This window comes from Erythranthe guttata, chromosome 1, assembly GCF_056151865.1.
Source record: "Erythranthe guttata isolate IM_541 chromosome 1, IM_541, whole genome shotgun sequence".
Taxonomy (NCBI): domain Eukaryota; kingdom Viridiplantae; phylum Streptophyta; class Magnoliopsida; order Lamiales; family Phrymaceae; genus Erythranthe; species Erythranthe guttata.
Genome location: NC_142533.1, coordinates 2,676,676 through 2,702,599, shown reverse-complemented (window position 1 = coordinate 2,702,599; position 25,924 = coordinate 2,676,676). Strand labels below are relative to the sequence as shown.

At 35.0% G+C, this 25,924-nt stretch overlaps 6 protein-coding genes across 9 annotated transcripts; 4 read left to right on the top strand and 2 right to left on the bottom strand.

Moving 5' to 3' along the window:
* The first annotated feature begins 562 nt into the window (after window positions 1–562).
* LOC105957944 (F-box family protein) lies at window positions 563–3,914 on the top strand. The gene is made up of 9 exons (XM_012981932.2): window positions 563–921; window positions 1,541–1,906; window positions 2,028–2,101; window positions 2,237–2,309; window positions 2,550–2,660; window positions 2,800–2,974; window positions 3,101–3,219; window positions 3,500–3,563; window positions 3,640–3,914. The coding sequence occupies exons 1-9, from the start codon at window positions 847–849 to the stop codon at window positions 3,708–3,710; spliced, it is 1,128 nt and encodes a 375-aa protein (XP_012837386.2). The 5' UTR covers window positions 563–846; the 3' UTR covers window positions 3,711–3,914.
* Window positions 3,915–5,114: 1,200 nt separating this feature from the next.
* Window positions 5,115–7,331, top strand: LOC105957945 (proline-rich family protein). 3 transcript variants are annotated; one of them, XM_088816745.1, is made up of 3 exons: window positions 5,115–5,255; window positions 6,078–6,386; window positions 6,919–7,331. In XM_088816745.1, the coding sequence occupies exons 2-3, from the start codon at window positions 6,110–6,112 to the stop codon at window positions 7,185–7,187; spliced, it is 546 nt and encodes a 181-aa protein (XP_088672871.1). In that variant the 5' UTR covers window positions 5,115–5,255; window positions 6,078–6,109; the 3' UTR covers window positions 7,188–7,331. The 3 variants fall into 3 exon arrangements, with proteins under 3 accessions (XP_088672871.1, XP_088672874.1, XP_088672876.1); XM_088816748.1 differs by lacking the exon at window positions 5,115–5,255 and adding an exon at window positions 5,273–5,403; XM_088816750.1 differs by lacking the exon at window positions 5,115–5,255 and adding an exon at window positions 5,425–5,447.
* A 1,352-nt stretch (window positions 7,332–8,683) lies between these two features.
* LOC105957883 (uncharacterized) lies at window positions 8,684–9,643 on the bottom strand. Its single transcript, XM_012981858.2, has 2 exons — window positions 9,096–9,643; window positions 8,684–8,983 (listed from the first exon to the last, which is right to left on the bottom strand). The coding sequence occupies exons 1-2, from the start codon at window positions 9,574–9,576 to the stop codon at window positions 8,775–8,777; spliced, it is 690 nt and encodes a 229-aa protein (XP_012837312.2). The 5' UTR covers window positions 9,577–9,643; the 3' UTR covers window positions 8,684–8,774.
* Window positions 9,644–12,851: 3,208 nt separating this feature from the next.
* LOC148772573 (uncharacterized) lies at window positions 12,852–14,637 on the top strand. The gene is made up of 5 exons (XM_088820869.1): window positions 12,852–12,998; window positions 13,464–13,587; window positions 13,712–13,838; window positions 14,021–14,136; window positions 14,252–14,637. Exons 2-5 carry the CDS (start codon window positions 13,487–13,489, stop codon window positions 14,610–14,612), a joined length of 705 nt encoding a protein of 234 aa, XP_088676995.1. The 5' UTR covers window positions 12,852–12,998; window positions 13,464–13,486; the 3' UTR covers window positions 14,613–14,637.
* A 1,107-nt stretch (window positions 14,638–15,744) lies between these two features.
* On the top strand, window positions 15,745–20,289 carry ABCE2 (RNAse l inhibitor protein 2). Of its 2 annotated transcripts, XM_012981930.2 has the most exons (12): window positions 15,745–15,945; window positions 16,057–16,174; window positions 16,641–16,726; window positions 16,826–16,923; window positions 17,005–17,122; window positions 17,206–17,295; window positions 18,082–18,386; window positions 18,480–18,675; window positions 18,773–18,958; window positions 19,062–19,331; window positions 19,478–19,723; window positions 19,817–20,289. In XM_012981930.2, the coding sequence occupies exons 2-12, from the start codon at window positions 16,072–16,074 to the stop codon at window positions 19,934–19,936; spliced, it is 1,818 nt and encodes a 605-aa protein (XP_012837384.1). In that variant the 5' UTR covers window positions 15,745–15,945; window positions 16,057–16,071; the 3' UTR covers window positions 19,937–20,289. The 2 variants fall into 2 exon arrangements, with proteins under 2 accessions (XP_012837384.1, XP_088672863.1); XM_088816737.1 differs by lacking the exon at window positions 15,745–15,945 and having other exon boundaries at window positions 15,967–16,174.
* Window positions 20,290–22,635: 2,346 nt separating this feature from the next.
* On the bottom strand, window positions 22,636–25,817 carry LOC105957864 (Tetratricopeptide repeat (TPR)-like superfamily protein). The gene has a single exon (XM_012981839.2). The coding sequence runs from the start codon at window positions 25,570–25,572 to the stop codon at window positions 22,690–22,692; it is 2,883 nt and encodes a 960-aa protein (XP_012837293.2). The 5' UTR covers window positions 25,573–25,817; the 3' UTR covers window positions 22,636–22,689.
* Window positions 25,818–25,924: the final 107 nt, after the last annotated feature.

The following is a 25,924-nucleotide window of genomic DNA, read 5'->3' as shown; positions in this document are numbered from 1 at the left end:
CCAAGGTGCAAAATAATAAATTAAATTGTTATTTTAGACTACCTCCAATCTAATTTCAAGCGTCAAAAGTGCGATAAAAAAAAATTGCACTGAAATACCGAAATAAAATGAAGGGTAAACTACACCCACACCCATAAGGTATTAACTTTAAGGTCCTTGTGGTATCGATAATTACACTCACCCTCCTGAAACATAGTTAGAAACTCTAATGTGATAATGCATTGGATAAGTTATTCCGATAGAGTTTTAACGGGCTATTAGTTTTAGGAAGTGGTGGAGACAACAAATAGTTATGTGTGATTTAAGAAATGTTGGGGGAGCCATGTCACCCCCTAACTCTATGTTGTCTTCACCACTAGCTAAACGTAATAGTCTATCAGAACTCTATCGGAATAACGTATTCAATGCATTATTCCATTAGAGTTTCTAACTGCGTTTCAGGGAGTGAGTGTAATTGTCGATACCAAATGGACCTTAAAGTTATTTTAGCATATCTCATGGGTGTGGGTGTAATTACCTAAAATGAAATAAGGTCCTGATAGCTCTTGCCGGATCCGGTATTTTGGGGCAAGTCCGACCCGAACATAACCCGACCCGGAAGCAACTTTACGCGACCCACCCATCCACCCACTCCGAAAATGGCTCCTTCTCTCTCCTCATCCTCTGATCTTCCAAATTCCATCCTGCTGTTAAATCAACGGCTCAGGTTCACCGACGTCTTCCATCTCAGATCGCCGGCGATGATTGATCCCTACCGCCACAGTTCATCTACACATGCTCTGATCTTTAACCCTCATCCTTTCATTTGTTAAAATATTCAAAAGTTGTTGCCCTTCTGTAATCACTATGGCTTCTGACGATGAAGATGAATCCCTGGCGCATTTCCTTGAATCGGAAGTCCTCTCCGAACTCTCCGATCAGGTATTTACATTTCCCTATTTTCCTGGATTTGTTTTTTTTTTTTTTTTTTTTGATTTATTTTATTTGCTCGAGTATTTATGTATTTAATTATATGGCAATTGAGATGATTATTATTGATGGTTTTTAGTTGGATTTTGATGTTTTTTGGAATGAAATTTGTTATTTTAGATTACTGTTTTGTAGTTTTAGGTCTCGTTTGGTTGGGGAGATTAGTCGTGATTAACTAAACAATAGGACTTTGTTTGATGTTTGGCATCCCCAATAAATTGCTGCAAATATAATGTTATCATGGCTTTTCTCGCATCGTAGGCATGTTTTTTTCATTGGATCGTCGAAGATCCGATAATGTAATTGGATTTCATTAGATTAGTTAATCTTATCTTGACTAATTTTATCTTGGCAACCAAACGAGGCCTTAGATGTTTATGTGATATGTGAAAAAAAAGATCAAATTTTTGGGCCTCGAATTTATTTTGTTACATCCAAGAATTGGTTATGTCAGCTGAAGCTGTAAATTCCTAGTTTAAGCGTGATATAAGCTACCTATAAACACAGGCAAATTGTTTGTCCATGCAAGTAACTCTTGTATATCGTGTTGCACGGAAATTTTTACACACAGGAAGAAGAAAATGAGAGCGAGGAAGAGAGAGATGGGAAAAGGTCGCGTGGTGACATAAGTGAACAAGAAGAGACGGAACAACAAGAAGCAAAGAAAATTAGAATCGAAAAAGGTAAAATTAGTGACGAAGGATTATCGAGGGCGGTGAGGTCATCGTCTTCTTTGTCGTCTGTTGAGCTCGAACTTGAAGTTGAAGCTGTACAGTCGCCTTTGAAGAAAAAGGGTATTATTGTCATTAGCAACAATAATGATAATGCGAGGGTTGGTTCCGGAAGTAGACAGTTCCCTAAGAGGATCGAGACAGGGATGTTCAGCCAGATCCCTCCCGAATTGTTGTTTCACATCCTTAAATTTCTGTCTTCCGAGGTATCAAGATTTTGAACAAAAAATAAATAAATAAAAACTCAATTTTGTTTTCTTGACGAGTGGTTATTTATTGACATGATTTATAAATTTCTAAATTTCTTGTGATTGAAATGAAATGCAGGATCTTGTTTCTTGCTCGTTGGTTTGTAGGTTTCTAAGTTTTGCTGCTGCAGATGAATCGTTATGGCGTCGCTTGTTAGTACTTTTTTCCCAATACACCCTTATCTATATGTTATATGTTAATGCTAGAAACTTGAAAATTATGTACTTTAACGTATTTTTCGTATGTGCACTTTGGATGAGGAAATTTATAGTTTACTCTTGTTGTAGATATTGCATGCGGTGGGGTATAATGCCTCCTAAAAGCCCACGAGAATCTGCGTGGAAGAAGCTTTACATCAAGGTAATTTTGGTTTTAAAGCTTTAAAAATGTAGAATCGAATGTCGCCTTTGTTTTCCTTTATTTAGTATCTTGCATTGTCCAATATGTGTCTCGTGTTTTTGTCTTTTTCTATATGTTTCTACTAGTGAAAGAAAAGATCTAGTTGACTAGTTCCAAGTTGACTTTTTGTGATCCGTTTATTTTTTTTATTTTTCATTAGATTAATTTGAAGATTTCAATTTGAGCTCTTGTTATTTACAGCGCGATGAAGAGGATATGTCGGAGTTTGTGCGTACTTGCCCCTCCGAATTCAAAGAATATTACATCCAAATGCAGATGGCAAAGCGAAGCCAAACACCACTTCCTTCTCAGGTAAAAAAAACACAAGTAACTAATTGATCAAAATCTTGATTTCTTGACATATTTCTACTTCGTATTTCGCTTCGAAAATTTAGTTTCGAATTTCAAGAAGCAGGGTTTGACTTGACTACTATTTTTAATCGATATTAAGGTGAATGACGACCGTATAATTCTCGACAAGACACTTGCGGATCAAGTCTATATGTGGAAGAGTAGCAAAGGCCTCACAGATACAATGGTAGTTAATCATGCATGTTCTGGTGAAAGCTGTACTTACTATCAAATCGGAGATGTATTTGTTTGCGAGAAAACCGGAAATGTTCATGGTGAGTGTCGAGTATTTTGTGCAATATATATATATATATATATATATATATATATATATATATATATATATATATATATATATATATACCAAATTCGAAAAAAAATAATGCTTTTGTTTTGTGCAGTTTGTGACGATGCATGCAAAGAAATTATTATGGACCCCACAGACGAACTCTTGGTCTGCACTATCTCAGGCCGTTGTTTCGATAGATTACTCTCGGCAGCTGAAATGGAACCAGATGCTGTAATTTTCTCTTACCGACTCGTTAATATTACTCTTTATTTGCATGTCTTCCATGTGGCAAGCCATGATTGTTTCTTTTTTATTTATTTATTTAATTTTTTCCCCCATCATGTTGCTTCCTTTTGTTTGATGAGCTGTCTAAAGTAAGCCATGACCACAAATTAATAAGTAAATAATGTTAAAAAATACTTCACCCGAATTTATTGCATGCACATATACTAGGGTTTTTTTTCGTTAAAATTTGGAATTGTTTCTTAGTGTGTGTCGGATTAAACTACAGGATCTGCAGCAGCAAGTTGGTGCACCCGATGAAGCAGAGCCTTTCATGGGATCTGGGCGTTTTGGTACGAACTATTTACTTGTCTTATTAATCGGCATTTTTTTTAATTTGATTATACTTATGTGCTTATTACGTAACAGCTAGGGCATATTTACTCGGATATAATTGCGACGACGAGAAAGAACTTGAAGCTGCGTTAAGGTTTTGTTGATCTATTACAATTTTGTATAGTTTGATGTTTACCGACATCTCGCAACCTGCGAAGAAACACTTCAATATTGTTTTTTCAGAAAGTTTTGACTCATATAACACTAGTTTTATAAATTAGTAGAATTTTATGTCTTAATTTGTACTTTGAATCAAATCATATAAAAATGTTGTAATTTTCTTGCCTATTTATATCTTCGGTAGTAAATTATGACCAAGTATTTGTTAAGATTATGATTTTGTTTTTGATTATTGGCTACCCAAGATCGACGGTCAAGATGCAAGTTCAGAAGCTTCTCCATTAAATCGGACTTGATCGCACCTTATTATACACACCTTATTGTTTAACAAATAATTCAAAATAAGTAGGTAATCCTTTATTTATTTTTTATTATTATTATTTTAATAAAAATTAAGCTAAGCTTTAGTTATTATAGTTAAACCTCTATAAATTAATAAAGTTAGGATCAGGAAATTTTTATTAATTTAGTGAATTATTAAATAATCGAGTTAATAATTCAATATATTTTTACTGACTTAGGACGGAGAAAATCTATTATTTAATCGATATTATTAATATTTTATTGAGAGATGTTATTTTGGGAAGAGATTAATTTCAGTAGTGAATATTAACGGGTAATGATATACGCAGGCTAAATTAAACATTCAGTCACTTTTTTACCATGATTTTTTACCTTTTTACCATAACTATTTACCTTTTGTACTATTCATATGCACAAAATCGGACTTTTTTTTTATTCATGTGCTCGTGTGAATTTACGCGAGCACTTGGCAAGTGCTCGTGTGAATTTACGCGAGCACTTGGCAAGTACTCGCGTAAATTCATGTGAGCACATTAACAATTTTTTTTTTTTTTAACCCACTCGTGTGATTTCACACGAACAGAGAAGATATGCTCGTGTGAAATCACACGAGCAGAACGTCTCAGTTCGTGTGAAATCACACGAGCAATTAAAAAAAAAAAAAAATAACAAGGACTGCTCGCGTGAATTTACGCGAGCACTTGCCAAGTGCTCGCGTAAATTCACACGAGCAGGCCAAAGTCCGATTTTTTTCGTTTTTTTTTTCGGATTCGTAATCTACATAACAAGAGGATCGTAAAAACGTAAAAATTACCTCCGATCTGTTGACGATTTGCACGGGCTTTGCGAAAGAAAATCGAAAAGGTAGAGAGAGTTTTTAAGTTTTTTACCTTTTGTTTTTTGAGAAATGGTAAAAAATGTGCCTGAATGTTTAATTTGTGCCTGCACAAATCATTTCAGATATTAAACCGATATTTGAACCGGCTATTTGGAGTATGAACTATTAAAGTTGACTAAATCCGAGGCACACGTGCGAAGCAAGTGCCGTAGAACCACGTCTTATACGCGTCTAAATAACGCGTGGAATCCAAATAATTAAACGCAGAATAAAGCCCCCCACCACCCACACCCATTCCTCTTGCTATAAAGTACTCAGAAATTCGTGCATATCCACTCTTCTTCCTCACATTCAATTCTTCCGCACTTATCGCTTCAGATTTTTCAAGGTGATCCCTTTCGTTCTACGCTATTAATTACTGTGCGATCAATTTTTTATTTTTTTTGTGTTGCAGTTGTATTTGTTGCATGATAGATACCTGGATGCGTTGTGTGTGTTTGATCGTTGAATTTTGCTGATCTTTTATTTATTTATTTGCAAGTGTAATGGCGTTTTATATTGATATTGGATCGAGAATTAGGTTTTTTTTTTTTTAATTGGGGAAAATTGATTCGACTTTTACGTGGTTATGAATTACGATGATCAGTTTGTAGATTTTTCGATTTCCTGGCTGTGAGATTTTTTAATGAGATTTAGAAATATGTCGTCGGTTGCTTCATTTTTGTCGTATTTTGCTGTAAATCGGACGATGATTTTGTGGATTTCATGGATTTTTTTGGTTTGAATTTGTTGGATCTGTTCTTATTTTCTGTCTTTAAAGAGAATAATTTAAAAAAATGAAAAATGAAACAATCTTCTGAGTTGTAAATTGCACAAAACTATATTACCTGTTGTTCTTTTGCTATATATTTAATGCATTGTTTGATTCTTTCTCACAAAGGCCGAGATCTTCGGATTCGGAAAGTTGTCGCTGTTGGTCGAAAATGTTGACTGTTTCCCTGAAAATAGGTTTTACAATGCATCTATCTAATTGGGGGAAATACATTAACTGATTCAATCCGTGTCTTTTGCTATATGTTTTTTGAAATAGGACGCTAATCGAACGAACTGAATATATATATTTGATATGTATATATAATAGTGAATGTGCTTTGCTGTCATCGTTTTCATATATCATGACTTACCTTATGTGCGATTGATGCTCTTTCAGGTGATTGATTGCATCAACTGAGATTAGAAAAAATGGGAGGTGGGAAAGACGGGCATGATGAATCCGACAAAGGGCTTTTCTCTCAACACGGGCATTATCCTCCACAGGGATACCCACCGGGACAGTACCCTCCGGCACCCGGAGGCTACCCTCCACAGCAAGGGTATCCACCATCTGGGTACCCCCCACAAGGGTACCCACCCTCTGGCTATCCCCCGCAGCAAGGGTACCCTCCAGCAGGCTATCCTCCACAACAAGGGTACCCCCCTCAGCATGGCTACCCCCCAGCGCCTGGTGGTCATCATGGAGGTATAATTCCTCTTAACTTTTTTTTGCCTGGTACTTTTTTTCTTGAACATGACATATTAGTTTAGACTGTTAGTATAGTATGTATATTACATTCTCTGCATGCATTGTCTTTCATCACACTATGGAATTTGCGGGTAAATTACCCTCGAAAAGAAACGGGGAAATTTATGGGGTTGATGATTTTGTTAAAAGTTGGCGGAAGTAGTGCATTTTGAGGTGACTCGAAATCTTAGATGAGAAAATTTCCTCATTTAGTTTGACGTATGTGATTGGTGAACATGGTATTGTTTGGATTGTTTGAGTATCGACACAATTCCTTTTATGGATTTAGTTCTTGTTCTGAAATTGTTTCTTGCTTCTTTGAGATGCAACTACTTTGTCGATGTAAATCTAAACCTGCACTAATGAATGAAGAGAACAGTGTAACAAATTGTTGGCCTTGTTTGTATCTTAGTTAGCACTTGCCATTTTTTTATGGTTATAGAATAAATGTTTGTATTTGTGGCTAAGTAAGTAGTTTGCCTTTTTTCAGCCGGTGTAGGGGGATTGCTAGCAGGAGGTGCGGCGGCAGCAGCTGCCGCCTATGGTGCCTCACACTTGATGCACGGTAGCCACGGCCATGCCGGTGGTCAGTACGGCCACGCCGGTGGTCAATACGGCCATGGCGGCGGAATGTACGGTCATGCCGCCGGTGGTTATGGCCATGGAAAGATGAAGCATGGAAAGTTCAAGCATGGTAAGCACAAGGGAGGAAAGCATGGAATGTTTGGAGGTGGCGGCAAATTCAAGAAGTGGAAGTAATCTTACTTTTTCGTTATTTCTACGCAATAAATTCGATGACTTAGTCGTGGATTTTTATAAATCAAAGGGCAAGCCGATGTGCGGTTTTGCTGTAATGCTTGTTTCTCTTTTTGCTTTTGAATGAACATAAGTAATGTTGTGTGATAGGCAGGCATTCATCTGGGATGTCTGTTTTTTATATATATTATATATTATATATATGCATTGTATTGCAGTTACTAGTTATGGTTGGTAGTTTGAAGAGGTAAACACAGTTGTGGTTATATATGTATCTCTTGTCTGATAGCAAAGGCTTTTGTTGCATGACTGAAATATTTTTGCACAATTAATTTTTGTGTTTATTCAAATATAATTTTTTTTTTCCAAAACGAAGTCAAAATTTTATAAATTGTGTTTTTGCTAATTTTATTTGTTAATTTGCTACCAAATTTTGTGAAATGGAATTGTTACATAAATAAAAAATTACAAGTTGAAATTTGAGGAAAATCTTTTGCAAATTAAAGCTGCATTTAAGATAATGTTCTATAGTTGGCTATTAATTTCATGGCTGGAACAAGAAGCAACGGACATCGGTAGCTGGGTGGGTGTCCATGAGCAGATGCAAAACATGGGTGAGGTGGGGTTAGGGTTTTTATTTTTTTATTTTTTTTTTTTATTAATTTTTTTTTTTTTTTTTTATTATTTTATAATTTGTTGATAATTATTTAAATATTTAACTATTGTTAATTAAATATTTAACTAATGTTATTAAGCTATTAAAACAATAATTAAAAAAAACTTATTAAACACTGTATAAATGTTTTTTAATAATTGATTTATAAGTAAATTAATAATTATTTAAAATAAATATATGATTTTTATGTCAAGAAAATGGGAATAATTTTGAGAAAAAAACAAGTTAGAGAGAAGTGGAAGAAAAAATGAGTAGAGAGAGAAATATTTTAATTTATGTGTGGGATCCAGTAATTTTTAGTATAGGATTTAGCACACCCCAATATAATATAATTTGGTAAATTTAACAATTGGATCAATTATTATAGTTATAAGGGATTGGAAATCTAATACATAAAATCTTCAACTTTAGTCTCTCAAAAAAAAAATTTCAACTTTAGTATTTTAATAATTTTGATATTTGATTTGGATTATAGTAAAAAATTATATTGTAATAGTTAAAGAATTAATGTCTCGATGAGATTATATAATTCAATAAAACTTAATTGTATTATTGGGATCTAGGAAGTCCAATAAAAAACATACTTAGAAGTTCAGATGAATCAGGATAATAAAATATTTGTGGGTCGATCCAATAAGTTACTCAAGATACCAAATATCGATCCAGTAAGTTACTCAGGATATTAAATATCAAACAATGTCCAACAATGTAAATAATAATAACTAATCTCAACAGCCAAATGAGGCCTAAATTAAGCAATCCAAAGTAAAATTATTGTGAAACTGATGGGTCTAAGGTTTTTACTCTTATGGCCCAATTAACAAACAAGAATCTGATCAAATAAATAATAATTCCGTCACCAAATTAAATAACAAAAACGAGGAAAATCAAGTCGAATAATAGAAGCTAAACCATCAAAACGGTAAAATATTGAACAACGCCCTCCTTATTGTCATAATTGCGTAAGGGTCCATATCGTCTTCTTTGTAGTGAAGCATGCGTTGCCGCCCCACATCCATATCCGGGAATGCGATAATCAGAATCTCCGATGGCAACTGTTGCATATTTTCCATCATGACAAAAGGGCTCGGCAAATACCTACTCGCATGCTTCTCATACCATTCTAGTACGTGCACAAGAAAAAAAAAATGTATCGATCAGATAATCAATCAATCTACGAGGTTTAATTATATGTAATGTATGTATGTGTATGTATGTATATTTAACGTACGTACCCCTAGAATGGACATCGTTATTTTCTAGAGCATAAGCCATGGCTTGTTCCTCGTAATCACACGCTAGTTCCTTGGAAATTTTAGCTTGTTCAATGAGAGCCTTAGCGCCTCCCAAGAGTGCTTGTACGTGAGGTGATGAATCGGCCTCGTAATTAGGCCTAAGTATCTCGTAACCAATTGCAATTCTCTCTAAACAAGGAGTCTCGGCTACGATGTGGGCCCTACTCACGTAGGCAAACAGGTAAACAATCTTACGCCACTCTAAAATGCGTCGCTCTATTTCAGGCCACAACCTTACGAGAGCCTTATCGTCGTGGTTTTGGAATTCGTGCGGGATTGGGATACGAGACCGCGGAGGGTACGGGTGGTTTAGTATGGCTTGCATGGGCGAATGCCCGATTGCCCTACCCATTTCCCTTTTGAATGATTCCATCAACTTCATGACGTGGCGAACGCGATCCTCGAGTGAATTTTGACACATTTTCGATCCTGTTCAAAAATAAATAAATAAAATTTATTTTATTTTTTTATCAAAGTTAAGGCTAATAGTCCAACGCTCGAAACCTAGTATATATATTGTAAAATGTGAATATTGAACAACAAAAGTGTATAAAATTAAAGGGAAAAAAAAAAACCACAACACATGAATTAATGCAATAAATCTACCCTTAAATCGATGAATTAATGCAATAAATCTACACATGAATTAACGAAAGCACAATTCAAATTCAATTAAGAAAAAAGAATAAAAACCTTAATTATTCGATGGAAATAATAAATACGATAATGGGGAAAAGAAAAGCCTTGTTCAATATATATATGAAATTGACTGCAGGGTTTTCCTGTATTTATACTAGGACGGCCCATCGTCCTGGGGTTGGGGGTGGGGGTGGGGGTAGGGGTAGGGGTAGGGGTAGGGGTTGGGGGTGGGGTGGTGTGGGGTGGGGGTTGGGTAGAACTGTAATAAGTACTGTTCTGTAAATTACTGCAAGATTGATATTCTAATTTATAGCCCATTGGAAGAGAAGAAAAATATAATTTCGAAAATATATAGAACTAACTATCATGTTGTTTACACCCTAGTGCAAACCCTCTCTATTTGGATAATAATTTGACATACTCTCTAGCCCACATGAAGTACCCAGAATACCCTTTTAAATCAGTTTTAAAACATAGCCCAACCCATATCGGTGTTTATCTTTCTCTTTCAATTCTCAGATCCAAATCCCGCTCCTCAAGGTCTCTAAACGGCGATTTTGCTTCTCGGACATAACTTTCTTTCCGGTGGTCGGATTTCGATGGTTCAACTATTGTTGGATTCTTCTCGTCGAACTATTTCTTTTGGTGGGTATTTCATTCAGTTTGGAGTGCTAGATCTGTTTCTACATTTTTTTTAGTCGGCGTATTTCGACGACGGTGTTCTTACAAGAGGTGTAATTTGTTTTTCGTCAGTAGGAATTTGACGGGCTACTCACCGTTGGATTCCTCTCGCCGGGATATATATTTTGATGTTATTTTCATTCATTTTTATATTTTTAGATTTATTTCTATATTTTTATATTTTATTTGATTTTTGTATTTCATTTTTATATTTTCATATTTATTTCTCTCCATCTGTTAGTGTTTTTTGTTTTTTGAGGAAGTTTCTTTAATTTTTTGTTCATTTGCACTAAAATATTTTTTTTATTTTGATTTTGCAATTGCAGCCTAATGAAGGCCATCGATCATTTCCTTGAAGGTGTCAAAATTTTTGTTTGAAGTTACATCTGTTCAACAGACTGTATACTGTACATTACTATACATTACTATAGTAACATGTAGTTACATATGCATATATTTGTGTATTTTTTATTTGTATTTTATTGGTTTTGAGGTGATTTATAATATAAATATTGAAATTTGTAAATTTTTGTTGTTGGGGTTTATGAATGTCTTTTGTATTAGCCAGTATTTGCGTGTGTATATAATTGATCGACTAAAAATATGGATTAAAAAAAAAGAACATAACTACGCATTACTATAGTTACTACAGTTACACGTAGTTATTTTTAGTACAGTAAACATATTGATTTGAAAATTAAAAAAAAAATAAAAAAATTAATATATATATATATATATATATATATATATATAACATAAACAGGTTTATTTAAAAGAAAAAAAAGAAATAATAAAAAATAAATTAACAAAAATGATAAATGCAGGACCAGAAATGTTGAATGCAGTTTGGCCGAAAATTGCATATAAGGATATAAGGGTAGTATAGTACTTTCGCTTCTCCAGGGGTATGTTAAAGGATGATTTGGGCTTGGGTTTATCCCTAGTTTATTTGTTGGCTAGGGGTTATGTAAAATAACCCAAAAAATATTTAAAAATATTTTATGTCCACGTGCCAAAATCTTAGAGAATATTTAAAAATATTTTATGTCCATCAAAGGTAGAGAGTTCTGAATTCCTCAACATTCTATGTAGGGTAAATTACAACCACGACCTGAGGTATGGTCAAATTACGAAAATTCTTTCATGTTTGGGTAATTACAACCATCCATCAACTATAAATCTTCTTACACGTCCATCATTGCAGTTTCAAATTTAGTGGAATCTTCTAGATTATATGGAATATTCTCAATTTTGTACCTGTTTTATCCCATTCGAGCTCACGTTTTGAAGTTAGATGATCATAAGATGTAGGGGTGAGATCGGCTCGGTTTTAGCCTCAAACCGAACCTGGAACCGAAATGGTCGGTTCACGAAGAACCAAAAACCAAACCGGTCGGTTCATGTCGGTTCGGTTCTACTCGGTTTTTCGATTTTTTTTTTCGGTTTCGATTTTTTTTCGGTTCCTAAATTTTCGGTTCGGTTTCTTAACGGTTCCGGTTTTCGGGTCGGTTTTCAGCCCTTTTTTTTCTCTAAAATAAATCTAAATAAGCCCAAAATATCCTAAAAATAATTCAGCCCATTAGGAACCAACAAAGCCGAAAAAGAAACGAGTTGGGGCAGGTTATTGGGCTGGGGCTGGTTATTGGGCTAGGGCACATTAAAATTAAGAGAAAAAAAAATCAGGAATATATATTAGGCCATATCAAAACGACGTCGTTTCGGGTCGGTTCGGTACATCGGCTCGGTTAACCACTTGAAAAACTGAGTATGAACCGAAAATTTCGGTTCGGCGGAAATAAAAAACCGTATATGCGGTTCTTGCTTCAGGACGGCATATTTCGGGTCGGTTTTTCGGTTTTCGGTTCGGTTTTTCGGTTTTCAGATTTTTTTTCCTCACCCCTAATAAGATGTGTTTTTGGCTTGTATGTATCACATTGTGGTGCATCAGAAACTGTATTTTTGCATAAAACGAGTACAAACTAGAGAACATTTCTCCGAATCTAGATGATTGTGCTGAATTTGACACCATAAGGGTGAAGATGTAAGAAGATTCATAGTTGAGGGGTAGATGTAATTATCCAAACATGAGCGTTTTTTTTGTAATTTGACCATACCTCAAGGGGTTGGTTGTAATTTACCCTTTTATTTACAACCTCGTTAAGTTAGGGATATTTTCGTCTTTGAATATATATAGAAAAAATAATTTGAAAAAATAGCACAATCCGATTAACAGCTGGCATAAAATGGAAAAATGGGCCCTAATCCAATAGTTAGTGGGCTTAAATAATCATTTATTAGCCCAGAGACGAAAACTGTCTTTTCCCGCTATATTTCCAGTTTCTTCAAAATTCAACAGAAAACAATCATCATCTCATATCTTCTAACCAACGAAGAGAGAGAGTATTTTCTAGAGAGAGAAAGTACGAAATTCAGAGACTCCATAACTGTTTCACGATCAGAGAAGACGCGAAGAGAGAGAAAGCGTGAGAGAGACTCAAGGCAATTATTTTCTAGAGAGAGAAAGTAAGAAATTCGGAGACTCCATAACTGTTTCACGATCTAGTTTTCATGCAATATTTTTTTCTTTTTTTTTACTCTGCAAGCTTGAAAGTTGAAACTATCACCACCGGAATCAATTGTATTTGGGTATGTATATGAAACTTTAATGCGCGTGTGTACCTTGAATTTACGATTCTGTTTTTCAATATTCTTCGTTTTCGTTTCATTTTTTTGGCCTGATTCCGTGCCTTAATTCCCCCCGTCAACTTCTTGATAGGAGATGAAACTTCGATTCAATTTGGGTAAAATAGGTTTTCATTCCGTTCTTTATCCGTTTCTCGTTTTGATTCTGTATGTTAATTCCCCCGTCAACTCGTTGCAAGTTTTGATGGCGGTGGATTTAAAAATTGGTTAAGTAGGTTTTGATTCTTTGATTTTCCGTAACCTTGGAGAAATCGGTTTTACCGAATTTGAAGTTTTGAATATTAGGGCACCAATATCAACACATATCCATGGATCTAGCCCAAATTCAAGCAATCGATATAGACAACATATCTGAGAGTTCTAGTGGAGCTCGTCATTGCGAATGTAAAGAGAAACGTTGTCTCGAAATGTAAGTTTTTTATCAATGCAGTTTTCTTGAATAATGATGACTATATATATATATATATGTGTGTGTGTGTGTGTGTGTGTGTGTGTGTGTGCGCGATTACTGATTCGTTTAATTTAATCTGCAGGTCGTCGTGTAGTTGTGTTCGTGCAGTCCAGTTCTGCACGAAAAATTGCACTTGCCAAGGTTGCTTGAACAAAATTCCACTTTGCGAGAATGGTACATGTCCCGTAAATCTCTGTTCTTGCCCTTTGGTACGTGTTTTCGGTTTTTTTTTTTTTTTTGAATTCTTAGTTTTTGATTCATCTGCTGATCTAACTTATAATTGAACGGAGAATATAACGAACTGTTTCATGAAATGTTGCAAGCTTGAAACTATTTCATCTTAAAGTAATTTGATCTCGAAATTTATTGGACATATATACGAAACCTGCAGCCGACGGATATACGTCTCGATGCCAATCCCCTTGAAGCAAATACTGGTGTAGACAATCTGCCTTTACGGGGGATTGACGAAAATGCTGTTTTTCCGAGGGGGGGCGATATCCGATCGTAAGTTAACCTAATTAAGTCCAAACTATAAATTTTGTAGTAATATATGCAAATGAAAGTTTCAATTTAACTATATATATATATATAAGTTATAATTAACATTGTTTATGTTCAGGAACAATAAAGGCGAACATCGCCCGAGCATGGAATTGGAGCTAAAGAAACTCTTTAACGCATATACGGATAGGTTTATCAGCGAAATCTGTTCCGGTGATGGGGAATTCACGATCGTGCGGACGGAAGAGTACAAAAGATTGTTGTCTTCAGTACCCGACGGCCCCTCCTCTAATACTTCAAGTGATTTTCGAGCTTTGAAGAAGCAGAAAATCGGAAGCAGCAGCTCGACGACGACAACGACTCGCAGGTTCTTCATCTGCCCGTTTATCAACTGCCCACACAATTCGCTCGACAATGGATTTCCGGACCGTGCAGCCAAGGATATTCATATATCTTCATGTCCACACAATAATGATTAGTTAATTAGCTGACAAATATTTTGACAGTGTGGTAGTGAAGATTTGATGATTTGAACATATATTTGATTCGTTTGAGTTCATAATAATGTTGATGATCTTTGGAAAAAAAAAAAAGGTTTCATTTCTGTACACGTGTCATAGTCATACTTTTAAACACAACCATCTATATATAATATATTGTTATATATAAAAGAGATAAATATTTATCACACATAATATATTATAGATTAAAATAGATAAATTATGAAAGCATATATTAAGTATATATATATATATATATATATATGCATATGTGTAAACATGTAGAAATTAACATTGACATATATATACAGGATCATGTGTTTTTATTTTTGTGTGATTGATAGCAAAAATAAAAGGAATTAAATATTTATATGCACCAATACCCATTTGTTGCAAAGGCTTTTGTTGCATGACTGCAATATGTTTGCACAAGTAATTTGGAAATATTCGTGTTTATTCAAATATAAATATTTTTTCTCCAAAACGAAGTCAATCTTTTATAAATCGTGTTTTTTTTTTTTCTTTATGTGAATTTGCTACCAAATTTTTGTGAGATGGAATTGTTACAATATAACATAATTTGGTGAATTTTACAATTAGTTAGACCAATTATAACAGGTATAAGGGATTGGAAATCTAATAAAGAAAATCTGCAATTTTAGTATTTTTATAATTTTGATATTTAGTTCGGGTTGTAGTCAAAAATCATATTGTAGTAATTAGAGAATTAAAAACTCGTTTAGTTGTCTAAACAAAATTAGTAAATATAAGATCAAATATTTTAACAAAATCCAGTTGTATTATTGAATCTTGGAAAAACATATCTAGATTCTAGAAGACATGAAAAACCATGGTAATATAATTTTTGCTCGAACTGATTCAAATTGTGTTGTGAAACGTACAAATGGAGCTACAATCTTAATATTTGCAATTTATGAGATTCAAATTAATTCATGATAAATAAATCACCACACAGTTTAATAAATCCAATTTTAATGATTTAATAACCTATGTTGAAAATTATTTTTTGTGACAAAAAAAGAAAAAAGAAAAAAAAAAAAAGAAATAATAAAAGAAGTGGTTTTGATATGGTGGGACTCACTGGAGTAAAAGGGCCGGGCGTGTGTATAACACGTGAGTTGAGAAAAATTTACACTAAAGTATAAATATAAATAAATAAATAAATAAAAGAAAAATAAAAAGCCCCTTTTCCTTATTCTCGGAACCCTAGCACTCCTTACCAGTGTTTTTGTTCTGCGTGTATCTAACGTTTGTATCGTCACCGCCCCATCTCTCTCTCTCTCATCCGCAGGTAACGCCTCTTTCTTTTCTCATATATTTATTAATTAATTAAATCGAAACAAGGGTTAGGGTTAGGGTTCTGATTTTGATTTTGATTTTGATTTTTCTCGATTGTAATCAGTTGAATTCGAGAGAGATGTCGGAGAAGTTGACGCGTATCGCTATAGTGAGTTCCGACAAGTGCAAGCCCAAAAAATGTCGTCAGGAGTGCAAAAAGAGTTGTCCTGTTGTCAGAACAGGTAATTTACCTCAAATTTTGTGATGGTTTTTATATCTTTTATTTTGCGCATTCATAATGAGGATTTTTTCTAGGGTTCCAATCTGTATCCTGGATTCTGTTACGTGGGTGATTTATGCTTGTACTTTCTTAAACAAAAGATCACATTTTTAATTAGGCATCATGACAATTTACATCTAGAACATTTTTCTCGGGTCTCGATTTTGTGAGTACGCTTATTTTGTATGTGTGATTGCTCTATCAAATTGAAAAAAACCATAAATCAGAAATTGCGTGACAAATATGTTATTTGAATTAATTCATTTCAATAATATAATTTGGCGTCACGTGGACCTATGATTATCGGGCTTTTTAGTTGTACAATGCAGAAGATTTTTTTTTGTCTTTCCAATTTATTTTTGTGTCTTCATGGATTTAGTATCTGCATGAAGATATGAACTCTTATCTATACTGTTGTATCTTTCCAGGTAAACTTTGCATTGAGGTGACTCCTTTGTCCAAGATTGCTTTCATCTCAGAGGAATTGTGTATTGGATGTGGTATCTGTGTGAAGGTTTGTCCAAATGAGAAAAAAAAAAGTACAACCTTTATTTGCTGATTGTTGAATTAACACCATTTTCCTTACGTACTGTTGTCTGACATGCTTCTTCAGAAATGCCCGTTTGAAGCAATCCAGATTATCAATCTGCCTAAGGACTTGGAAAAGGATACAACCCATCGTTATGGTCCTAACACCTTTAAGTTGCATAGGTTGGATACGAGTGAAATTTTCGTAGTCAATAGGTTTTGTCTATTTTTTGCTTTCTAATGATCAGTCAATTTTTCTTGCAGATTACCTGTTCCAAGACCTGGACAAGTTCTTGGCTTGGTTGGAACTAATGGCATTGGAAAATCGACTGCACTTAAAGTCTTGGCCGGGAAATTGAAACCTAACTTGGGAAAATTTAAGGTAATCTTGTTTGGCCTCGTTATAATGTCCCCAAGGTTGATCTATCTTAGTGTTTCTTTAAAATATTTTTTTCTTCCGTGCAGAGTCCTCCTGATTGGCAGGAAATTTTGACCAACTTTCGAGGATCTGAGCTGCAAAATTACTTTACCCGTATACTTGAAGATAATTTGAAAGTAAGTCTGATAAATAGTTAGTTGCTGTGATTTAGAGAACCTTGCTATTCGTTTTCGGTTCGCCTTTTCTTTTAGCATACTTCATGAATTTGATAATGATTTTAGTTGTGTAAGCAGATTATAAGATTTTTCTTTTTGCTTTTAAACTTACTTTGCCATCTCTACAAAAGATTGTCAAATAGCATGTTGCTGGAAAGTTTAGCCTATGCCTTGTAGAAAGTTTTGCGGGTACATCGGGATCGCTAGTTGATTTTAGAAATTGTTCTATAATTTTTGTCCAGCATACAGCAGCAACGTCTACTTTTTCTCCTTGAATATTGTAGGAATTATAAAATCAGAAAAAAACCAATGTTCAACCAATTGAAACATATTCAATGTTGTATGTCCTGGTCTTTCTCTCAACTAGCTCCAGATTTGAGGATTAAGGATAGCATGATAAGATGTATCTATCAGTACGAGGTTTCAATTAATGGTTTCAAAAATTGTTCTTCTATTGCACTCTTTAGACAAGAATTGGAAAACTTTCCGTGAAAAGTTTTTTTACTGAGGATAAGCTTGTTGGGTTTGTGGCTATATTTCTTTTGGTATCATGTTGAATTGAACATGGCCATATGTATTTTTTTTTTCTTATCACGCTAAAATCATTTCATAATTAGCTGTCTGATCATCTATTAAATACGAACTATTTAATTAGCTTTGCTATTTGACATGCCTGAAATTTCTTTCGACTAATTGATGGTGGTCTGTTAAATAATTAACATATATGCGTGGTGCTTTTGTTTCCAGGCAATCATCAAACCCCAGTATGTTGATCACATTCCCAAAGCCGTGCAAGGCAATGTCGGGCAAGTTCTTTCTCAGAAAGATGAGAGAGATATAAAAGAAGAAATTTGCTTTGATCTTGAGTTGAATCAGGTCATGGACCGTAATGTGGGTGATTTATCTGGTGGAGAGCTGCAGAGATTTGCTATAGCTGTTGTTGCTGTCCAGAATGCAGAGATCTATATGTTTGACGAGCCCTCTAGTTATCTTGATGTGCGACAGAGGCTCAAGGCTGCTCAAGTCATCAGATCCTTGCTTCGGCCTACTAGGTATATGATGTTTTGAAGTCAACTATCTTTAGTACTTGGGGCTATAAGATTTATTTCCGTGAGGTTTGACATGGTTAATGTTTTTATTTTCAGTTACGTGATCGTTGTAGAGCATGATCTTAGTGTGCTTGATTATTTATCGGACTTCATCTGCTGCCTTTATGGGAAACCGGGGGTATATGGGGTGGTAACCCTTCCATTCTCCGTCAGAGAAGGAATTAATATATTTCTGGCTGGATTTGTCCCAACTGAGAATCTAAGATTTCGGGATGAATCTCTTACATTCAAAGTAATTCTGTTTCTGCCACTGTCAACTTTTATTTATTTATTTATTATTTTTATGGTTATTGAGACGCCAATTGTTATTAATGCACTTCTCCCTTCAGGTTGCGGAAACACCTCAAGAAAGTGCCGAGGAAATTGAAACTTATGCAAGATATCGTTATCCTACCATGACTAAAACTCAAGGCAATTTCAAGCTTAAGGTCATGGAGGGTGAGTTTACTGATTCACAAATAGTTGTGATGCTCGGTGAAAATGGGACGGGGAAGACAACATTTATACGTATGCTGGTATGTTTTATTTATTATTATTTTTTTTTTATTACGTCTATACTCGAAACGGATCATCTGTTTGTTGTTGGATGCTAATATTGCTCTCCTTTTTTATATGTAGGCTGGTCTTTTGAAGCCTGATTCAGTAGAAGGATCTGATATTGAAATACCTGAATTCAATGTGTCTTACAAGCCGCAGAAAATCAGTCCTAAATTTCAGCACACAGTTAGAATGCTATTGCATCAAAAAATCCGTGATTCGTATATGCATCCTCAGTTCGTGTCGGATGTGATGAAGCCTCTCTTAATTGAGCAACTGATGGATCAAGAAGTTGTCAATCTTTCTGGTGGTGAATTGCAAAGAGTTGCCCTTACCCTCTGTCTTGGAAAGGTTAGTTTTTCAGTTCATACAGTTTTTATCGTTTTCTTTTCAGTTATTACGACCAACACAAAGAAGACTCAATGGATGAAATAATAGTTAAGTGTGTTGGATATTTGCTGATATCCGATTTGTCATTTTTTTGGTGTGGTTTTCAGCCTGCGGACATATATTTAATAGACGAACCGAGTGCATATCTGGACTCAGAGCAGAGGATTGTGGCCTCAAAAGTCATAAAGAGATTTATACTTCATGCAAAAAAGACTGCTTTCATTGTCGAGCATGATTTCATCATGGCAACATACCTTGCTGATCGAGTGATTGTTTACGAGGGGAAGCCATCAATTGATTGTACAGCGAATGCACCTCAATCCCTTTTGACCGGAATGAATCTCTTCTTATCTGTCAGTCAATATACTATTTTTCTTTTACTTCTAATATAATTCCGATACGTCATAAAATCTCGTTACTAATGCATTTCATCGATATTTATGTAGCATCTGGATATCACATTCAGAAGGGACCCCACGAATTTCCGTCCGCGAATCAACAAGCTGGACTCGACCAAGGATCGGGAGCAGAAGAATGCTGGATCGTATTATTATTTGGATGACTAAACGTGACTATCATAAATGCTACTCCTTGGTCAATCGAAAGACGCTAATACTACCCTTGCCTTAGTTGCAATTTGTTAATGATGAAAAAAGTGTTTCGACTTGTTCGAGGGTTTTGAATTTGGTGAAATGTGGGAGTGGGTTTACATGATCGAGTAATCACCTGCGGCATATCGATTTTTTTTTCTTTTTTTTTTAGTAGCTAAGCTTGCTGGTTAGCTCCTCTCTGAATTATTTTATTTTTCTTTCACCAGTTTTGACCATTTAAGATGATGTTTTTTGGTTATTTTTACTATGAGCATTTTAACCTTTTAGCATTATTTGGAACAATTTGATTTATATGAATATTTTTATACTACTTTATTTCACTTTTTGGTCCGAATGCAAATTGTATGCAACTCTATCGTTCTGGTGGGAGGGGAGGGATTAGGGAAAAAATTGGACGTTATTCTTTGTTTTTTTTCTTAATTAGTGAAACAATGTTTAGACAAAATATGAGGGGGGTTTTTGTAATTTGAGCATAACTCAGGCGGTGGCCGTAATTTACCCTGGTATATATACTTGAGTGTTAAAAAATAGTCATAAAAGATTTAGAAATTTCAACAATTTTTAGAAAAAAAGGTGTGCTATAGTATACGATTTCTTGTAATTTTGTTCGATTAGCCAAAAATAGTGAAACAATTATTTGATGAGCTATTTCTTGACTAATAATGAATAAACATATTTCATACTAAATATTTATTGTTAAAAAATATTAAAAAAATATTTGAACATTTCGTCTATTTTTACCAAAACACGTGTATTAGTATGCGATTTTTGATAATTTTGCTCAAATGTTCAAAATTATGGAAACAATTTTTAGACAAATATTTCTCGACTAATTATGGATAAACATCTTCTACAGTATATATTTGAGCGTTAAAATTAGTAATAAAAAAATTGGAAATTTCAACAATTTTTAGCAAAAGACGTGTGCTATAGTATAGGATTTCTTGTAATTTTGCTCGATTAGTCAAAAATAGTGAAACAATTATTTGATGAGCTATTTCTTGACTAATAATGAATAAAAAACATTTCATACTAAATATTTATTGTTAAAAAATATTTGAACATTTCGTCGATTTTTTACCAAAACACGTGTACTACAGTATGCGATTTTTGATGATTTTGCTCGATTGGTCAAAATCAAAATTTTTAGACAAAATATTATTCGACTAATATTAAAAAATAATTGAACATTTCGTCGATTTTTTACCAAAACACTACAGTAGGCGATTTTTGATGATTTTGCTCGATTGGTCAAAATTACAATTTTTAGACAAAATATTATTCGACTAATTATGGATAAACATCTTCTATAGGATATAAATGAATGTTAAAAAAATAGTAATAACAGATTTAGAAATTTCAACATTTTTTTGCAAAAAAGGTGTGCTATATAGTATAGGTTTTCTTGTAATTTTGCTCGATTAGCCAAAAATAGTGAAACAATTATTTGATGAGCTATTTCTTGACTAATAATGAATAAACATATTTCATACTAAATATTTATTGTTAAAAAATATCAAAAAAAATATTTGAACATTTTGTCGATTTTTACCGAAATACGTGTACTATAGTAAGCGATTTTTGATGATTTTGCTCGACTGTTCAGAATTAGTGAAACAATTTTTAGACAAAATATTTCTTGACTAACTATGGATATACATCTTCTATATTATATATTTGAGTGTTAAAAATAGTAATAAAAGATTTGGAAATTTCAACAATTTTTAGCAAAAAATGCGTGCTAAGTATACAATTTCTTGTAATTTTGCTCGATTAGCCAAAAATAGTGTACCAGTTTTTTGGTCAACTATTTCTTGACTAATAATGAATAAACATGTTTCATACTAAATTTTTATTGTAAAAAAATATTAAAAAAATATTTGAATATTTCGTCGATTTTTACCAAGATATGTGTACTATAGTATGCGATTTTTGATGATTTTCCTCGATTGTTCGAAATTAGTGAAACAATTTTTAGAAAAAATATTTCTTGACTAATTATGGATAAACTTCTTCTATGTTATATATTTGAGTGTTAAAAAATAGTAATAAAAGATTTGAAAATTTCAACATTTTTTACCAAAAAACGTGTGCTATAGTATACAATTTCTTGTAATTTTGCTCGATTAGCCAAAAATAGTTAAAACAATTTTTTGGTGAACTATTTCTTCACTAATAATGAATAAACATATTTGAACATTTCGTCGTTTTTTACCAAAGTACGTGTACTATGGTATGCGATTTTCGATGATTTTGCTCGATTGTTCAAAATTAGTGAAACAATTTTTAGACAAAATATTTCTCGACTAATTATGGATAAGAATCTTCTATAGTATATATTTGCGTGTAAAAAAATAGTAATAAAAGATTTGGAAATTTTAACAATTTTTAGCAAAAAACGTGTACTATTTAGCATACAATTTCTTCTAATTTTGCTCGATTAGCCAAAAATAGTGAAACATTTTTTTTGGTGAACTATTTCTTGACTAATAATGAATAAACATATTTCATACTAAATATTTATTGTTAAAAAATATTAAAAAAATATATTTGAGCATTTCGTCGATTTTTACGAAAATACGTGTGCTATAGTATGCGATTTTCGCTAATTTTACTCAACCATTCATGAAATGATGTCTAGATTAAAAAAAAAATAAAAAAAATTGAAATCAAAAATATTAAAAAATAATTATTTTTTATTACATTATTCACCTCAAACCAACATCAATAAAACTAAAACCAACCTGTTTCTTCAACTGTTTATCCTGTATTCTACTTCTCAACTCAACAGCTTCCTCCCATTTTCCGACAGCAACATACATATTACACAAAGCCACATAATAACTCACATTTTCAGGTTCCAATCCAAACAGCACCTCCGCAACTTCTCTCCCAATCTCAACTTCTCCATAATACCCACACGCGCTCAAAAGCGCCCCCCACACCCCCGCCTCCTCGCCTCCTTCCGGAAGCTCCCGGACAAAATCATACGCCTCCCGGATCCTTCCGGAACGTCCCAGAATATCCACCATACACACACGGTGCTCCACACAAGGCACCACTCCGTACTCCTTCAGCATACAATCGTAGTACACTCGACCTTCTTCAACCATCCCTGCGTGGCTGCAAGCTGAGAGAAGGCTCGTGAAAGTGCCACCTGTCGGACGAATACCGAACCCTACCATCGCTTCGAAAGTCTCGATAGCCTTCGAACCCATGCTGTGGGACCCGTACGCCATTATTAAAGAATTCCATGCGGAAACCGACTTATTCGGCGAGCTTCGAAAAACCCGTTCTGCAACTTCCAATCTTCCGCAGTTGCTGTACATATCAACGAGTGCAGCCGATATATAAATATTCCGTTCGAAACGGAATCTAAATACGTGCGCGTGTATTTGCTTCCCTACACTCACCGCTCCAAGATGGCTGCACGCAGAAAGAACCGTGGAAAGTGTAATCTCGTTCGGCTCGAAATCTAGCGAACGGAATAATTCCAACGCTCTTTTTGCATCCTCGTTTTGTGACATGGCGGATATCGCGCAGTTCCAAGAACATAGGTTGCGGTCTTCGCTGAGGTGGAACGCTGACGTGGCGCTCTCGGAATCGCCTAGTCTTCCGTACATAGTCACTAGCGAATTCTGCACGCGCGTGTGACTGGATATTCCGGTTTTGAGAGCAAGCCCGTGAGTTATTTTTCCTTGTAATGATAAACCGAGATTCCCACAAGATGATAAAACACTTACAAGAGTTACGGGATTGAATCGGATTTGCGATGCTTTTCTCATCGAGTCGAAATATCGTAAAGCTTCGGAGAAATGGCCTTTCTGAGTGCATCCAACAATTATAGTGTTCCAACTAGTCACATCGACTCTGGTCGAAATACTCTCGAACAACGCAAAAGCATCCGATGGAGCATCACAACTAATGTACATGTGGATGAGTGAATTTAGAGCGAAAAGCTGGCTCGTAAATCCCAATTTTATTCCCCAACCATGAATCGATCTTCCGAATCGAATCGAATCCGGAGAATCACAAGATGGAACAATAGCCAATAGAGTCGGCAAGGTGCAATTTTTACAAAAACCCGTCATTTTCTTGAATAAAATACGAGCTTCCAAAGATTGCCCGTTGTAGGCATACCCGAATATCATAGTATTCCACGCTACCGAGTCTTTCTTCGGCATGGTGGAGAATAAATACTCTGCTTTTTCGATATTACTGCATTTTGAATACATATTAATTAGACAATTCACAACCGATAATTCCGAAGCCATTTCTCTTCGCACAATAAATCCGTGTGCAGCTTTTCCTTCTCGTGGAAGCACTAATTCAGCACAGAACGGAATCACGGTAACCATAGTTGCAATATCTGGTTGTATAAGTGCCGCAAACTGCATATCACGTAAAAGAATAAACGCTTCTTCGGCTTCACCGATCAAGAAAAACCCCTTAATCATCGTATTCCAAGACACCACATTTTTCACCGCCATTCCATTAAAAACTGACTCTATCGCGTCTATATCTTTAAGTTGAAAATAGAACGAAATAAGAGAGTTGGAAACCGAAGCGTAGCTGCTCTCGGAATATCCCAATTTGATTCCCCATCCATGGATGGCCAAGCCGATGTCGAACTCTTGCAGAGAAGTACAAGCCGCCATTGCGCAAGAAATACTCATGTGGTCGGCTCGATTCTCGAGCGAAGCCATGTGTCTGAAATATAACAGGGACTTGTAAGGATGGCTGTTGTAGAAACAGCCACTGATTATCGAATTCCATGTGACAATGTCTTTAAATTCCACCGATGAGAACATACGCTCCGACGAAGTCAAGTCGCCGCATTTTGAATACATATCGATCAGAGAGTTGCTCAAGACTGTGTCCGAAAGCATCCCTGCTGTAATGCTCATCCCATGAATAATCTGACCTTGTCGAAGATTTTTCAAATCGGAAAAAGCGGATATTACTATAACGAGAGTGGTGGGGTCAAAACCATTCCCCTGGTTCACCATTTTCGTGAACAAATCGATTGCGACTCGAAAAGCTCGATTCTCTGTGCATGCACTCATCATAGCATTCCATAAAACAATATCTCTGTCAACAACTTCACTGAACAAAGCTATTGATGAGGTAAGCGCCTTGCTTCTTGAGTAAACGGTGACGAGAGAAGTGGCGACGTACAAATCTTCGAGAGCGCCTTGTTTCGCAGCCAACGCGTGCACCATCGCGGCGTTTGAGATGCTCGGTTCTCGCATGACGAGCTGGAGAATCTTGAACACGTCCCGTAAGAGGGTGTGTTCGGAACTTTGATATTTTCTGTGAGGCATTTCGTCGAGCGATTGGGGTGCGTGGGGAAACTCTGCGCGAGTTCTTGAGGTAATGTGGGATGCATTGATCGGTTGTTGAACGGTGTACGTGGTGAATTCTTGAAGAAGGGTGGATGAATAATGGAGAGAGAATTGGAGAATCGATGAGTTTTTGATTGGAGAGAAATGGAAGAACGGTGGAGAAACTGATGAACTGTTGACAAAAATGGCGGCAAGAAACGATGGCCTGTGAAGGGTAAATTTGGTATGCAATTTAGGACAGAACATTGCCTGTTGTGCATTACTGCCAAATTCACTTTGCAAACAACATTTGTACTATTTGTGTGTGTGTTTTAATGTGTGTTTTAGTGTGTGTGTAATAAATGGTAGAAGTGTAGAAGAGTAACAAGATATGCCCAATTTCAATTTTGGGACCCAATCCTATTGAATGATCTATCCGTTCGGTCCGATTTTTACGGGTTTTGACTCGTTGATTGATATGACTTACTCACCCCTAATTGTAACTGATACACACTTAGGCCTCGTTTGGTGCCAAGCTAATATTAGCCAAAATAAAAAAAAAACATGCCTCAAAAGCATAATAAGCCATAATAATATAATATTTGCAGGTCAATCCCAT

Bases quoted from the DNA above. Each gene is read 5' to 3' on its own strand.
- LOC105957864 (XM_012981839.2), bottom strand. From the start codon at position 25,572: ATGTTCTGTCCTAAATTGCATACCAAATTTACCCTTCACAGGCCATCG.
- LOC105957883 (XM_012981858.2), bottom strand. From the start codon at position 9,576: ATGTGTCAAAATTCACTCGAGGATCGCGTTCGCCACGTCATGAAGTTG. The intron at 8,984-9,095 runs GTACGTACGTTA...TGCACGTACTAG, and splicing joins TAACGATGTCCATTCTAGGG to AATGGTATGAGAAGCATGCG.
- LOC105957945 (XM_088816745.1), top strand. From the start codon at position 6,110: ATGGGAGGTGGGAAAGACGGGCATGATGAATCCGACAAAGGGCTTTTC. The intron at 6,387-6,918 runs GTATAATTCCTC...GCCTTTTTTCAG, and splicing joins GCCTGGTGGTCATCATGGAG to CCGGTGTAGGGGGATTGCTA.
- LOC105957944 (XM_012981932.2), top strand. From the start codon at position 847: ATGGCTTCTGACGATGAAGATGAATCCCTGGCGCATTTCCTTGAATCG. The intron at 922-1,540 runs GTATTTACATTT...TTTTACACACAG, and splicing joins TCTCCGAACTCTCCGATCAG to GAAGAAGAAAATGAGAGCGA. The intron at 2,975-3,100 runs GTGAGTGTCGAG...TGTTTTGTGCAG, and splicing joins GAAAACCGGAAATGTTCATG to TTTGTGACGATGCATGCAAA.
- ABCE2 (XM_012981930.2), top strand. From the start codon at position 16,072: ATGTCGGAGAAGTTGACGCGTATCGCTATAGTGAGTTCCGACAAGTGC. The intron at 16,924-17,004 runs GTTGGATACGAG...TTTTTCTTGCAG, and splicing joins AACACCTTTAAGTTGCATAG to ATTACCTGTTCCAAGACCTG. The intron at 17,123-17,205 runs GTAATCTTGTTT...TCTTCCGTGCAG, and splicing joins CTAACTTGGGAAAATTTAAG to AGTCCTCCTGATTGGCAGGA.
- LOC148772573 (XM_088820869.1), top strand. From the start codon at position 13,487: ATGGATCTAGCCCAAATTCAAGCAATCGATATAGACAACATATCTGAG. The intron at 13,588-13,711 runs GTAAGTTTTTTA...TTTAATCTGCAG, and splicing joins GAGAAACGTTGTCTCGAAAT to GTCGTCGTGTAGTTGTGTTC. The intron at 14,137-14,251 runs GTAAGTTAACCT...GTTTATGTTCAG, and splicing joins AGGGGGGGCGATATCCGATC to GAACAATAAAGGCGAACATC.